At 40.3% G+C, this 15,407-nt stretch overlaps 1 protein-coding gene across 1 annotated transcript in view; it reads left to right on the top strand.

Moving 5' to 3' along the window:
* Nucleotides 1-15,407, top strand: part of MPP4 (MAGUK p55 scaffold protein 4) — a 57,450-nt gene that overhangs the window by 27,782 nt on the left and 14,261 nt on the right. Inside the window, exons 4-13 of the mRNA XM_073306434.1 lie at nt 973-1,050; nt 1,638-1,718; nt 2,337-2,468; nt 3,040-3,121; nt 4,625-4,710; nt 7,025-7,096; nt 7,888-8,084; nt 9,177-9,241; nt 10,285-10,302; nt 11,949-11,987. Of these exons, the coding sequence (XP_073162535.1) occupies nt 973-1,050; nt 1,638-1,718; nt 2,337-2,468; nt 3,040-3,121; nt 4,625-4,710; nt 7,025-7,096; nt 7,888-8,084; nt 9,177-9,241; nt 10,285-10,302; nt 11,949-11,987 (850 nt within the window). The remainder of the gene's footprint in view (nt 1-972; nt 1,051-1,637; nt 1,719-2,336; nt 2,469-3,039; nt 3,122-4,624; nt 4,711-7,024; nt 7,097-7,887; nt 8,085-9,176; nt 9,242-10,284; nt 10,303-11,948; nt 11,988-15,407) is intronic.

Genomic DNA, 15,407 nt, shown 5'->3' with positions numbered 1-15,407 from the left:
ACCCCCTCCCAAACCCCTACCCCAGCCCGGTAAAAGTGAGTGAGGGTGGGGGGGGAGGGGATGGAGTGAGTGGGGCAGGGCTTTGGGGAAGGGGCGGGGCAGATCCTGGGTTGCCCTTAGATTCAAAAAGTGATCTTGGGCGTAAAAAGGTTAGAGACCACTGGTCTAGGTGAATAAAAATTTCCTTGAAATCAGTCTTTAAATTTGGTGATTTACTTTAGCTTTGCTTTTTGAGTAAGGATTATAGTTAGGGGAAGAAAGGAAACAGTGGAATCTTTGAGGATTTGCCATACTGGATTGGAACACTGGTCCAGTGAGCCTGTTATCTTCCTTTGACAGCCAGATACTTCAGATTAAGGTGGAAAACCACAGTGTACCTGGCTAATTGGGTAATACTATACAATGTCAGAGATTTAAGATTGGCCTCAGCTGGCAATCTGTAGTTAGGTCCTGAATCAGAAGGATTGATAGCCTTAATCATAAAGGCCAAGATTTTGTCATGGATATTTTCAGTAAAAGTCATGGACAGGTCATGGGCAAAAAAGAAAAATTCACGGACGCCGTGACTTTTACTAAAAATATACCTGACAAAATGGGGATCTGCTAGTCCCCACACAACTGTGTAGGGGCTAGGAGCAATCCGCAGCATGGGTGGCTCAGAGATTCCCCCGCCGGCAGCTGTGGGCTCGGGGAGCTGCCAGAGGTGCCGGGGGTACCCTGCAGCTCCCTGCCCTCGCTGGTGGCGAGGGACCCTGCAGCTCCTGATCACCGCAGGCTGAAGTCATGGAGGTTGCTGGAAGTCATGGATTCCGTGACTAGCTCATAGCCTTATTTATAATTTTTATTCTAGCTAGTCCTAGAAAATCCTTAGTGGTGTGGCACTGCTGTATATGTGTATGTTTTCCATGTGAATGGATCGCCCCATTGAGTAGTATTGCATTGTGCCTTTTTCTTTATTATTTCACCCTATAGGTTTATGAATGCCTCCATCAATCTATCAGAAAAAAACCAGTCCCGGTCACACCCCAAGCACGTGCACTGTCTCGTGAGGTGAGATTATATAAGAGACTATATTCCTTTTTTTACCGAACCCTAATCTGTTAATTTGATTGCACATAATAATACTCTGCATATCTGTGGCGCAGTCTGTCCAAGGATCTGAGTGCACATCACAGGCATTAATGAATGTAGCCTCGCTCCCTTGTGAGACAAGTAGTTAATCATCTCCATTGTACAGATAGGGGATCAAAGGCACATAGAAGGTGTGGAATTCCCAGAATCCCATGGGCTGTGGCAGAGCGATTACGAGTCCTGTGCATTAACTGCTAGATCGTCCCTCTTCCCCAATTCAAAATCTGCCTTGTCATAAGAACTGACCATAAAGGAGCCTGGCTCAGATCTGTGAATTTTAATCAGTTCATGACCGAATTAGCTGGAAGCTTAATGGTTCATGCTAGAAACTTATACTGGTCATTAAATCTAGTTGTAGGACTGGAGAAGAGAATTCACTTAGTCTCTTAGCATGGAGTTAAAGAAAAGGTCTGTTTACATTACCAAATTAAGTTCACCAAATAGTTTACTACAGTATTTAAAATAGGAATTCCAGATGGATCCAGTTCCCACTCTCTCATCACCAGGTGGTGGAGTTGTTACGTGGAGTCCCTCAATCTACAGAGATCAGAGAGCTGAGACGACTTCTGCGAAATCCAAACTTGAAGGCAAGTGCTGGCCGTTGAAAGGGGAGTGGAAACATCTCTCACTGAAACGACTGCAGTATGGGGGGAATGAGCTTTGCAGCTGCCTGCAGAAGACAGCAAAGAAGGCAATAGAAATTTGGATTAGTTATGACAAGAAGAAATTAGTGGACAATGGTATCCGTGAATTTGCAACTGTGGGATTCTTTTCCCTACCTCTGAAGTCTGTGTCACATCCCCTACCTTATGAAAGAATTAAATATCTACAGTACTCACAACAGACTGATGGTAACTGCTGTCTTTAATATCTATGCTTTTGAGAGATCTGTTTAAAAAAAGATTCTTAGAGACACGGGGCAGGATTTTTACATGAACAAACTTGTTTTGTCTTAAAAACTATTACAAAGCTTATGTGCTTGTGCTATAGCATCAAATGAGGACACAGTTCTCCTAAGATTAAATTCCAAGAAATCAGGAAAATGTCCAGTGATTGAATTTTTCAGTGGAAAGAGCTATGATGTCACTCACCGCCGTGTGGGTCTGTATTCATGTAAGAATACAGTCTCCCGCTTCTGACTCCTGGACCCCAGTTAAAGCTATTTCTTGGGATGACCTTTGCTTGCCTCTTTCTTCATGTCACAGGCCTTACTATCAGCTCATGATACTGTGGCCCAGAAAGATTTTGAACCAATCCTTCCCCCTCTACCAGATAACATCCCTGAAAATGAAGAAGCCATGAGGATTGTCTGCTTAGTGAAGAACAAGCAGCCCCTGGTAAGGAAGCTTTCTCATGTTTTGATTATTTGAACTTGTGCAATAGATTCAATAAAGTGTTTTGTATAAATGGGTTATTTATAAGCAATGCTATAGAAATTTTGTTATTTCTATTCTCTTTTAAATTGACAGACTCATCTTGAACAAATAAAGTGCCTCCTTGGCAAATGGAGGGGGAAGGAGGAAAAAAACTAACAAAATTTCTTGGAAGTTGTTTGCCCTTGTGAACTAAGGATTTTATGTTGTACTATGCTTGTGATAAATACAGGGATTAGCACTGGAAAATCATAACATTAGAGATGGAAAAGATGCATTACAGTAGGCCCTATGTAAGATTTTATAGAATGTGAGAGTCGGAAACTGGGCTGTATAATGACCATTTTGTTCATGTCCCTTAAGAGACTAGGTTTACACATCTTTTAACGTATTGTGCACTGTACTTACGGGTCCTGCAATACTGTGCAGCTTTAAGGGGAAAAGGAATCTCTTTCAGTAATCTCCAGGCATTAAGGAGATCAGACTTGCAGTTTTAAAGGAATCGAAAGATATTTATTTATTTTTATTTTTCCAGGGTGCCACCATTAAACGCCATGAGATAACGGGTGACATTGTGGTTGCCAGGGTGATCCATGGTGGGCTAGCAGACAGAAGTGGTAAGTGTCATTTGAAACACACAGCAGGGAAAAGTCGTTTTTTTTTCTGCAACTGTAAATTCTCTCCTGTTAGAACTTTTAGGCACACACCTTGTACAATACCATATAAATAGTAATAATTGCCTCACATTGAAGTACTTCTGACTTTTTTTTTTATTTCTTCATGACTCTCTCATTCCAGGGTAAATGTGTTGCATTAAATAAAGGTGAGACAGCTAGCTTCAAACACAATCTTACAGTATTCAGAGTGGTAGCTGTGTTAGTCTGTATCAGCAAAAAGCATGAGGAGTACTTGTGGCACCTTAAAGACTAACAAATTTATTTGGGCATAAGCTTTCATGGGCTAAAACCCACTTCATCAGATGTATGGAGTGGAAAATACAGTAGGAAGATATAGATATATACACAGAGAACATGAAAAGATGGGGGTCGCCATACCAACTCTAACGAGACAAATCAATTAAGGTCAGCTATTATCAGCAGGAGAAAAAAAACTTTTGTAGTGATAATCAGGATGGCCCATTTCAAACATTTGACAAGAAGGTGTGAGTAACAGTAGGGGGGAAAATTAGGATGGGGAAATAGTTTTTAGTTTGTGCAATGACCCATCCACGCCCAGTCTTTATTCAAGCCTAATTTGGTGGTGTCCAGTTTGCAAATTAATTCCAGTTTTGCAGTTTCTCGTTGGAGTCTGTTTTTGAAGTTTTTTGTTGAGGAATTGTTACTTTTAGGTCTTTAATTGAGTGTCCAGGGAGGTTGAAGTGTTCTTCAACTGGTTTTTGAATGTTATAATTCTTGACGTCTGATTTGTGTCCACTTATTCTTTTACGTAGAGACTGTCCAGTTTGGCCAATGTACATGGCAGAGGGGCATTGCTGGAACATGGCATATATCACATTGGTAGATGTGCAGGTGAACGAGCCCCGATGGTGTGGATGATGTGATTAGGTCCTATGATGGTGTCCCTTGAATAGATATGTGGACAGAGTTGGCAACGGGGTTTGTTGCAAGGATATACAGTTGCAAGTTGTATACAGTGGCTGAATGAAATCCTGTTAGGATGAGATAACCTGTTCAACTCAGTTAAAGGGGAAGATGCAACTACCAGAACTCTGAATCGGAACACGTCAGTTTTGGGGGAACTCTAGTTTGGATAAGAATAGTTAACACTCCTTAAGTCCTTTTTCATGATCACTAGATCTCAAAGTGCTTTACAGAAAAGAGGAAGATTGAATACACCTATTCTACAGATAGAGAAGCTGAGGCTCAGAGAAGTCAGGTCAATTGCTTGAGATTGCACAGTGAAGGCTATACAGAGCTGTCTGCTTTATCCACAACACAATACTACTTCAGATCTGAAATTCCTGACTCGGGTCCGAATCTAGGATAGGAGCATTTCTTATTTCAGGGCTGTTCTCCAGTCTTCTGTTGCATCTCTGAACTTTTTCAGAATCACGTCTTCTCTATAATAAGTGTCTTCTTTCCTGTACCTTTTTATTTTAGGGTTGTTGTATGCTGGAGACAAGCTGGTAGAGGTGAATGGAGTTTCAGTGGAGGGACTAGAGCCAGAGCAAGTTATCCACATTCTGGTATGAAATGCACTTTACTTTTTTTCTTTTTCTTTTTTTTTATTTATTTGTAGCTCAAGTGTAATTATATGTACTCATAAATGCACTTTAAAAAGAGCAGCCTAAATTCTCAATGTAAACTGTAGAGGGAGGAAGACCTACACACAAGCAATAATTTTACATGTAATGCACTACTTTGTCTGTTTTTTCATTGTGGGTGAAGTTCATTGTAACGATGCTGGTTCTGATGGGACCCAACTGGGAGTGCCAATTCAGGACAAATTGCTTTAAGCTTGGCAGTTACAGCCCAAGGCTAGGGTTTCTATGCACACCAAGGCAAACCAAACCAGCCAAATAGAGAAGACTTTTTGGTTTTACCCCACTGGCTAACCACAAGTCACACAAGCAATTCCCTTAGACGCTCCAGTTTCCCAGTATCACCACCAGTGCCACTTGTTATGGGGACAAATGGTTATGAAAACCCATACCCCAGTAAAAGAAAAAAGGTTCTCCTGATGCCAAAGGACCAAGCCCCAGACCCAGGTCAGTATATAAATCAGATCTTACCCACAAATCACACTGTTGCCAATCCTTTAGAATCTAAAATCTAAAGGTTCATTCATAAAAGGAAAAAGATATAGATGAGAGCTAGAATTGGTTAAATGGAATCAATTACATACAGTAATGGCAAAATTCTTTGTTCAGGCTTGTAGCAGTGATAGAATAAAATGCAAGTTCAAAGCAAGTCTCTGGAGTACATCCACAGCTGGGATGGGTCATTCCTTTATTCAAAGCTTCAGTTTGTAGCAAAGTTCCTCCAGAGGTATGAAGCAGGATTGAAGACAAGATGGAGATGAGGCAGCTGCCTTTTATAGTCTCTTCCAGGTGTAAGAACACCCTTTTGTTCTTACTGTGGAAAATTACAGCAAAATGGAGTCTGGAGTCACATGGGCAAGTCACATGTCCATGCATGACTCAGTTCTTTACAGGTGGCAGCCATGGCCCACATGCTACCTTGCAGGTTCCCAGGAAGACTTCTTATGTGGATTGGAGTTTTCCAAGATCCATTGTCAGTTAAGTGTTTCTTGTTTGGGCACTAAATTTGCACGCTGCTTTCTCAAGAAGCTGACCAAATGCTTTACTAAGGCTACTTCAGAATCAAAACACATTGATATACAAGTACATAGCCAACATTTATAACTTCAACTACAAAAATCACACACACACACACACCATAATCATAACCAGCAAACCATAGCCTTTATATAGACACCTTACCCGACAACTGCTGTACAATATTTGCTGCAAATATATAACAGTGGTTGCAGGGTATGTCAATAACATCACATTTATCCTGTGCAGTGAGCCAGCACATGGCCTATGTGCTATTTAAGCCTTCCAAATAGGGCTGAAGTGGTGCATAAGCCCGGATCTCTGTGTAGAGATGCATTCCACCCTTTGCCATTTGTACTAGGGGTCCTTTGGGACAAAATCCAGTAGAACCTCACTAATTCTCTCTATCTAAAATCAATAATTCGGCCAACCCTTACCCCAGTAGTCTCACTCCATTTCTCTGCAAAGGATTAGTTGCAGAATGCTGTCATAAGGTGTCACATTCCTAAGCCTTCATTCATTTTACAAAACGCATTAACTCCTATGTTACCAAGTACTGTCATAAATAATGTAAACTAAATAATCTTTGTCAAAATTAGCAAACAAAGATCACTCTGATGCACTACCCCTGAAGTTGGTCAGCTTGCTCACCAGGTCACAATATTTAGTATTCTTCATTGGCTCTCTAGTTGTTCGTGCCAATCAGTGAGGTTCCAATCTGGTTAGTGTCTGTTCTTTTATTTGTTTATCTCTCGTGATTTCTCTGTTAGCACCTATCTTCAGATGCATAACACACCATTAGAAATACAAACTTCACCATAACACACAATCTACAAATCTTGAAAACAATTCTTTTCCCTGCTTGTATGCTTTCCCAGCCCTATATAGTTAATTTAAATTAGATTTGAGAACTAAAATTAATTGTGAATTGATACTGAAAATAACAAGACATATATTTAAGGGAATTAGAAGTCTTAGCAAGGTTCCAAAGTTTCCAACACAGGAATTAAATCTATCTTTTTCCTTTAAAGATCTTTGTTTTAACTATGATTCTGTATATGGCATTCTGCTGGAGCTAAGCAATTTCCATTCTTATAGAAAGGATATTTATAACAGGCTTTTGGAGCCATCATTCATTTTGCAGTGATGAAACTTAAAATGCTTTCAGTGTGTTACCAGTAGTAAATATATTTTGACCTTTTTTATTTCTGAAATCTTTTAGACTCTGTCCCAGGGAACAATTATGTTCAAACTGATTCCAGTTTCTGATCGACCAGTCAGCAACCAAACAACAGTAAGAGATTAATTTATTTTTTCTTCCAGATTATTATTGTTACTGCAGTTAATCCAATAATGTCTAATGGGCAGTCTGCACAGTATGATACACGAGGGTAAGGTTGTTTAGAAGCATTTATTGCCAGCCCAGCTCACAGAAATCTCTAATAACATGTCTCGCCTAGACATATATGTCTCCACTGAAATTAATAGTTTGCTGTAGGTAATGTAATTAAATATAGCAAGCTGTGATAAAGTTAAAGATAGTGAAGGCATCTCTGGAGTGATCCAGAGGGAGAAGGTCAAATTGTTCACAGTATACTAGATGACTACATTTTTCTTGATCAGGAAAATAATTGGATTTTGGACCTGGTGCTCTTCCCATTGAAGTCAATAACAAAACTTTTGTTAAAAGAAAAGGAGTACCTGTGGCACCTTAGAGACTAACCAATTTATTTGAGCATGAGTTTTCGTGAGCTACAGCTCACTTCATCGGATGCATACCGTGGAAACTGCAGCAGACTTTATATACACACATAAAGTCTGCTGCAGTTTCCACGGTATGCATCCGATGAAGTGAGCTGTAGCTCACGAAAGCTCATGCTCAAATAAATTGGTTAGTCTCTAAGGTGCCACAAGTACTCCTTTTCTTTTTGCGAATACAGACTAACACGGCTGTTACTCTGAAAACTTTTGTTAACTTCATCTGAAGTCAGATTAGGCCCTTAGTTTGTAAATATTCATACACACTGTTACTGTATCTGTTCTGAAGAAGCTCGCCTTCACTTATGTCTGTATGTTCTGTATCAGCTCTATGTGAGAGCAATGGCAGATTACTGGCCCCTGCAGGACCCTGCCATACCTTGTGCTGATGCAGGCTTGCCCTTTAAAAAGGGTGAAATCCTTCAGATTGTTGACCAGAATGATGTCCTCTGGTGGCAGGCCAGGCAAGTCTCAGACCTGAGTGCCTGTGCTGGGCTGATACCGTCAAACCATCTTCTGAAGAGGTAAGAAAATTAGTGTTTCTGAACTCAAACCGGAGAATGAGCCAGTTACCTTGGGTTTCATGATCTGAACTTAGCAATTATAGTACAGATTGATTCAATCAATAAAGACACACTGATGCCTGACAGACAGTATGACCTTTCTGCATGGGTCTTCTCCTGTTTTAATAGTACTATGGACGTTTGTGTGAAAACAGGATGTTTTTCACCTTAAGTCTGATTGTAAGTAATTCAGAGCAGAGACATTATCTTTATATTAGTGTGTAAAGCCCCTAACAATATCGGTCCTATATACACAAACTAAAATAAATAGCTTCAGACAAAGATTAAGGACTTTGGTTTCTCAGGGCTGTCCTTCGTGGTACAAAAAATGTAAAGATAAAAATCAGAATTTATGCCACAGAGGCATAATTATTTCTAAAAATCACTACAGTATTTTAAAGGTGTGTCTGAGGCATCTGTAGCTTTGTGTTTTTCATACTCAAAGCAGAGCTGACAGGTTTTTTTAAATGAGAAACACACAACCACCTCCCTGTTTTCTGCATATAGTCAGTTTATATATAGAAAGGACCCTTTTACACAAAGTTGCCTAGTTATACAGCTTCTCTAGCATGGTTCTAGAACCATGTTGTACTATCCAGGGTACAAACAAAAAAAGCATAGGGTGCCCCTAATTGTGCCAGACAACTGACTACTGATAAGCTTAGAGTTGTAACACACAGAGGCCCAGAGGGAGTTGTAATTAAGACTGTGTCTCAGAGAGATCCCAATACAGCACACTTCCAACCATGTGTACCACAATACAGTTAATACTGCTCTCCTCCATTACGTGCATTAATTTAAGGCAGTACTTTCAGGCCAGAGACGTTGAATATTGGCATTCTGATAGGTGTGGTAGGACACTGGCTTTCCTCCAATAGTTGTAGGTGGCCTAGACACTAGCTATGCTCTTGGTGGTTTGTAATGATGTTTATCCTTCAGGTAGATCTGAGCACTGTTGTAATTTTGTGTGCAGGTGATAGAATGGAGCATCTAAGTAGAAAGTAATGCAACGCTGAATTGATTTCTTACTGTGTTGGATTCCCTTCTGTTCAGGAAGCAGCGAGAATTCTGGTGGTCTCAGCCTTTCCAGCCCCATGTCTGTCTCAAATCAACAATATGTGAGTGCAAAATTCTCCAGCTCCCAGTGAAAGTGGGGAGGGAGAAGACTTTTTTTGTTTCTTTCATCCAGTAATACAGAAATTAAACATGATCAAATGAGTTTATATACCAAGAATCATTCATTGGGCCATATTATGACCTCAGAAATGCATTCAGAATCCCCACTGAAATCTGTGGGAGTAGCAGGTGTATCTGAATTTGGCACTTAACCTATTTTGGATTCTAAGGATCATTATTGTTCTCAGAATACAGTATATTTAGGATCTGATCCTGTAAAGTGCTGAGCACCTTGAATTCCCATTTAAGTCAATGGCAGCTGAGAGTACTCAACACCATCCAGGACTGAGCCTTATATATAGGCTATTTGCAGCAAAAAATCTGTCTGTTCCCTCCTGAAGTGTTTATAAGACAAGTTTATTGTAGATTTGCATGGAAGGGAGACTAAGGAATAGCTAGCAGTTCTGTACCAGAAAATATTCTGCAATGTGTCATGTATAGCATTTCAGTTACTGCAATCATACCATTTCATTTTTCATTCTTTCCTTTTTAGAATAAATTTGATAGTTTTAAACTGTAGTTCTCTTATTAAAGCTTGGTATATAAACTCTTTCCTCATATGAATGCTTGTTCATTGCGAATTTTAGTTGATTTCTGGGCCTAGTGTCTAAGATGACATGGAAAAACAGATATAACCAATTGACTTTGTGGTTTATTTGTAAAGTAAGAAGCCAGAAATGTACCTCCCACCTAAACTATCCTTCTACTGGCTATAAATGCAGTAATTTCCTAGCCAGGACATTTATTTTCTCCTACTTCCCCTTTCCCTCTCCCACAACTTCTCTGTTTTTCTGTGGTCTGCATTATTACTTGCTGATGCTTTTAATGACCCATGAGGTGAATTTCACTGTTAAGTCAATGCTCTGTATTTTCATCTTTCAAGAGTCTTTCTGATGCAGTTGATTTTACTTGGTAACTGTAACACTGGCCATAGCTTTAGCTGTGTATTTATTTTTAACTGCTTCAATGGATTTGCCGTGGACAGTGAGTACTGTGGAAGAAGGTAAGAGATGATGCCTGGATGACACCACATTGCAGTACCTCACATCCCCTTTCAAGTCCAATGTTAGCTGATATCTAAATGTACAAGATACTGTCTGTTTATAAAGACTTTAAAAATGACTAGATTCTATACTTGTACTTACAAGGATATATGTCAGGATTGGTTGGGGCAGATTTCCTTTTACATCTCTCTGCCAAGTCTATCTGCATTATGTGTAAATAGGGTGACTAAACAAATGCTTCATTGTGGTTTTGTTAACTTAAAAATACCCATAGCTCAGCAGTCATGTGTCTGATCAGATGTTTGAACTGGAAAACTCGGAGCTTGTGTTGCATGGAGAGGGGAATGGGAGAGTTTTGGTGGGCAGTCAGGAAGGTACACCAGGCTGCTTGGAAGAAGAAAAGGGTACCTTCTTGTTTTCTTGTTTCTGCAGCAGCCCACCAATGCTAGGAGCAGCTGTGAAGCATATATTAAAAGAGGCAGGGGGAAGAGGGTAGGGAGTAGGGCATCTTGCCTCCCTACTACAAGATGTTGGGCCTGAAGTAGGAATTATTGGGTGAAATCCTATTTAATTGTGTTATGCAGCAGGTCAGATTAGATGATCCTTCTGGCTTTAAAATCCTATGAGTCTACTTCTGAGGGCAGTGCACAGTGAGGAAGGATGACAACAGGTGGCCTGGTGGAGGACAGTCCCTGAAGTTTGTACCAGGAACATAGCCCGCTTGCTGTCACATTTTCCCAGCTGGGTAGCTGCCCCTTCATGGATCCAGTCTGCAGATCTATACAAACAGTAGGACAAAACTGTGTGTTGAGCACATCCGACTCTGAAAACCAGGATATTCACCTTATTCTTGTATGAACCTCTAAGTAGGGATGTAAAATGTTAACCAGTTAACTGGTAAGCATTAGTCTTACTGGTTAACCCACCTGAACCATTAACCCCTGGGCTGGAGCGGCCCCAGCAGCCCTGTGCCGGCCTGCCCTTTTAATCAGTTAACCATTTAAACTAAATATTTTTAATAGTTTAAATGGTTAACTTTTTAAATGGTATTTACATCCCTACCTGTAAGAGCTGACCAGTGTGGTGTGTGCAATGGAGGGAGCAAACTGATAAGGACATGGATTTCAGTTTCAAGCTTTATTACTAAATTACTAAAAACAGAAGAGAGAGATGTTTAAAAAGCTTTATTTTTCCAACTGTAATTTTAAAAATTGTCAGTGTACGTATAGCAGTATAGCATTCTAGAAAAAACATACACTTGCAAAATATGCAAAGGGTATTGGGGGGGGGAATGATGTTCTGATAGTCATACTGATCCTTCTCAAATAGATGATCTGAAATATAAACACTGCATCAGTTCAAATTAAACCCCTTTCTTGCTTCAGCTGGACAATTCAAATCAGATGTGTTGCCAGCTGGGAACCCTTTTGAGCACTGGTATAAGAAGCCTTTTCCCTCTGCCTATAGAAAGAGAAAGTTATTAGTACTTCGCTATTGAAATATTAAAGATGTTTTAACCCAATTTGAGCTTCAGGGGGGATTAGTTCTATACTGATGTTGAAGTCTTGAATTTGGTGATTTTTTTTTCCAATGCTTTTAGAGATCAGATTATTTCCTTTCTCTTTTTATCTGCTATAACCTGCAGAGGACGACATGCGGATTGATGAGAAGTGCGTAGAAACAGGTAACTGACTTCATTTAAGGAGATTCATCTGTGTTTGCAGCAATATACCAGCCAGACAAAGACCACTAGTGTTTCTTGAATAAAATGGAACATCCTTATAGTGAGCTCATATATAGAGAAACTCTATTTATAGTAGAGTGTGGGAAGTAGAGTGAAAGCCCCAGACCATTTCAAAGCACTGCAGACGAACAGATTGCAATTCTGGTTATAATGAATCTTTGCTTGTAGTGAAGATGTTCTGTTGAAATGAATGGCTGTTCTAAATACATAAAACTCAATTTGAGATCCAGTGCATTTACCATGCAGATTATAGATTCAGTGGACCAAATTCAGAACTGATGTAAAGGGGAAAACCTAGTTGGTCTCAATTTGGCTCATTAAACCTATAATATTAAGTTACTGTGGTTTTTAAGACCCTCTGGAACTCATTGCCACAAGTTTTCATTGAGGCAGAAAGCTTCGCTGGATTCAAACACGGATTGGATGTTTATATATTGATAACAAGACTATGCAGAGTTATACTAATACAGATTAAAAAACCAAGCATTTTAGAAAGGATATAAACCTTTTTGCTTCAAAGCACAAATAAAACTCTTAATAATGAGGTTAGACAGATTTCTTGGAGGCAGGCTATTCCATAACAGGATTTCTTGCACTAGCCTCTGAAGCAACTGGCAAAGGCCACTCTTGCAGACATGATACTGCAGGGGTGGCCAACCTGAGCCTGAGAAGGAGCCAGAATTTACCAATGTACATTGCCAAAGAGCCACAGTAATATGTCAGCAGCCTCCCCATCAGCTCCCCGCTCCCAATGCCAGCAGCCCCACCGATCAGCGCCTCCCCCTCCCTCCCCATACCTCCCAATCAGCTGTTTGGTGGAGTGCAGGAGGCTCGGGGGTGGGGGTGGGAAGTACTGAGGGCAAGGCAGGCTCAGGGGAGGTGTCAGGAAGGGGTGGAGCGGGGGCAGAGCCTGTGGCAGGGCCAGGGGTGGAGCAGTGAGCACCCCCTGGCACATTGGAAAGTTGGCACCTGTAGCTCCAGCCCCAGAGTCGGTGCCTATACAAGGAGCCGCATATTAACCTCTGAAGAGCCGCCTGTGGCTCCGAAGCCACAGGTTGGCCACCCCTGTGATGTTGGATAAGATGAACTGCAGGTCTGATTCAGTATGGCAAGTCCTATGTTCCTAAATTGCAGGATCTATTTTCCACTGTTATATTTCTCAATGCAAGTCCATAAGGAGTTTGAGTTAGGGATGATGTTCATATCAGAGCTTTCATGTATACTGTGTTTGATTTCTGGAACATTAACCTTTTGAATGGGATTGTGTGAAATACAAGGAGCTGGATGTGCTTCACTGATGGTAAAAATGAGGAAAAAAATCAAAACCCCTAATCCAAACATCTTCAAACTCTGGTGGACATTTGGATTCCAGTTCTCACTTTTCAGCAACTTTGACAGAAGTTTGGATCCAGATTCTCACTTGGCAGGTCAAGTTCATTTCTAATTGAACTAAAAGAAAGCAGTGGAAGTATGTTTGGGAAGTTGGCAGGAGTCAGAGCCTTATGTGGTCCTTACAGTATTGGAAGGGAAATAATTTCTGATGTGATAAAATTATTTTAAGCAGAAATAGTATTGAAACAAAATGTATTTGCTATTTTTGCTATCTGGGTGACGTAAAAGATGAAGAAACATTTGAGTCTGGTAAGTCAAATTCTTCTTGCTTAATTCCAGTTCTGTCTTATCCTCTAAGACTCAAAGACAAGTAAGAGGTATCCAACAAAAAACAAACAAACAAACAAAAAGCAATAGGATTTAAGTGCAATTCTCTGTTGAAAAGTGACTCTCTAAAATTATACCTGTTTACTCAGTAGAACTGCTCCCTGTGTTTATCCAGAGCCATATCTGGGTGACTTCAGTGACCAAAATAAATTTTTACTGCTGTTTGTTCCTGTTAGCCCTGCAGAGCCCATATACAGAAGGAAAAGTGAGCTCAATTCTTTTCCTTCTTATGCAGCAATGACAGTCATGTTTACTAAGCTCTAATCCATTACATGTTTTGCAAACCGAAGGTGTCAGAAGGGATAACTGGAAGATAATGGGATTTCTCAAGTATAAATGAGACCCTAATTTAGTCCATGGTATCTTTATTACTGTGGATGAAGACAAATGAAGAAACTGTTTGTTAAATCCTAGTCTGTGTTTTCAGGGCAGGCATAGAAACAAACACATTTCTTATTGTAAACTGAGCACCTCAGAGAGAAAATCATGGCACTCAATCATGGAACCTCAGGATGCCATTTTTACAGACACTTTTCAGAGTACAATCACACTTTGAAAGTCCTGTCATACATGTTCAACTGTGTATCTGAAGCACTACAAAACTTGGTCTTTTAGAACAAATTAGATCCCACATCACTTCTAAATTTCTCAGTTCAAATAATTTGCTTTCTTATTTTGGTTAAATTACTTGCCCTCTTCTTTTTCTTGCTGTGCTGTTGCTGCTGTACAAGAGTACCAAGGATCTGGATGTGGGCTCTTCCCCATCTGCTTAACTCCAACTCACAGAACCTTCATTCTTCTCCTCTTTTGAGGGCAATGCTTGAGGCTTACAAAACAGAATAAGGGTGTTGGTGAGGAAGTCACTTGCATCTTTATTTAGGGCCACTAATGCCCTTTTCCCCGCAATAGTTGCGTTCTTGGAGAATTAGTTCAAATCCTGCTCATTAGCTGAGTCCCCTCTTTTCTGTTTCCAGGCAGCCAGGGAAAAAAGTCCAAAGATCATTCCCAGCTCAGGCCTCCGCTCTACCTTGACAACTGAGTCATGGGAGCAACTATAGGTTGTACTTTCCAAGTACGCTATTGGAGAGTGGCCAGAGCCAAACTCTGTACCTGAGCACTCTCTTGTTTAGGGAGGTAGGATTCAGATCCAAGTTTTGTGGTTTGTCTGGCACATGCTTATTTTAATTTCAAACCAGCATTGTGTGTTTCATAGTTTGCACTCAAGTTGAAGGACATATGAATTGGTCCAGTTTTGCCCAGTTAGGCTTGAACTTGGTCTCCTCGGAGCCCTAATTGTTCATCTCTCTCTTCTTGTTTGTACATACTTATCCAAATCTCCAGAGGAGCTTAAAGAAGGTAACTTTAAACTTTTGTCTCCTATAGATTTTAAACAGTAATCTGCTAAAGCCAGAAAAATACTACAGACAATAGCCCTGTTACCTTTGGGAATTCAGCCCATTGCAGTACATAGTTGTTGAATTTGCTTGTTAACTCTGGGTGAAGAGGTCAGGTCAGGCAGAGGAACAAACAAGAGCTTAGGAGGAAATGACCATGGAAGTGAGGTAGGCAGATTAAAATGCAATTTTATTTTATTCTGATCCAGAAATCTGTCATCTTTGCTAACCAGGCAATTTATTATCG

This window comes from Lepidochelys kempii, chromosome 11 (genome assembly GCF_965140285.1).
Source record: "Lepidochelys kempii isolate rLepKem1 chromosome 11, rLepKem1.hap1, whole genome shotgun sequence".
In the NCBI taxonomy this organism is placed as follows: Eukaryota; Metazoa; Chordata; order Testudines; family Cheloniidae; genus Lepidochelys; species Lepidochelys kempii.
Note: the sequence above shows the minus strand (reverse complement) of the source record. Positions and strands in the feature narration are given on the sequence as shown.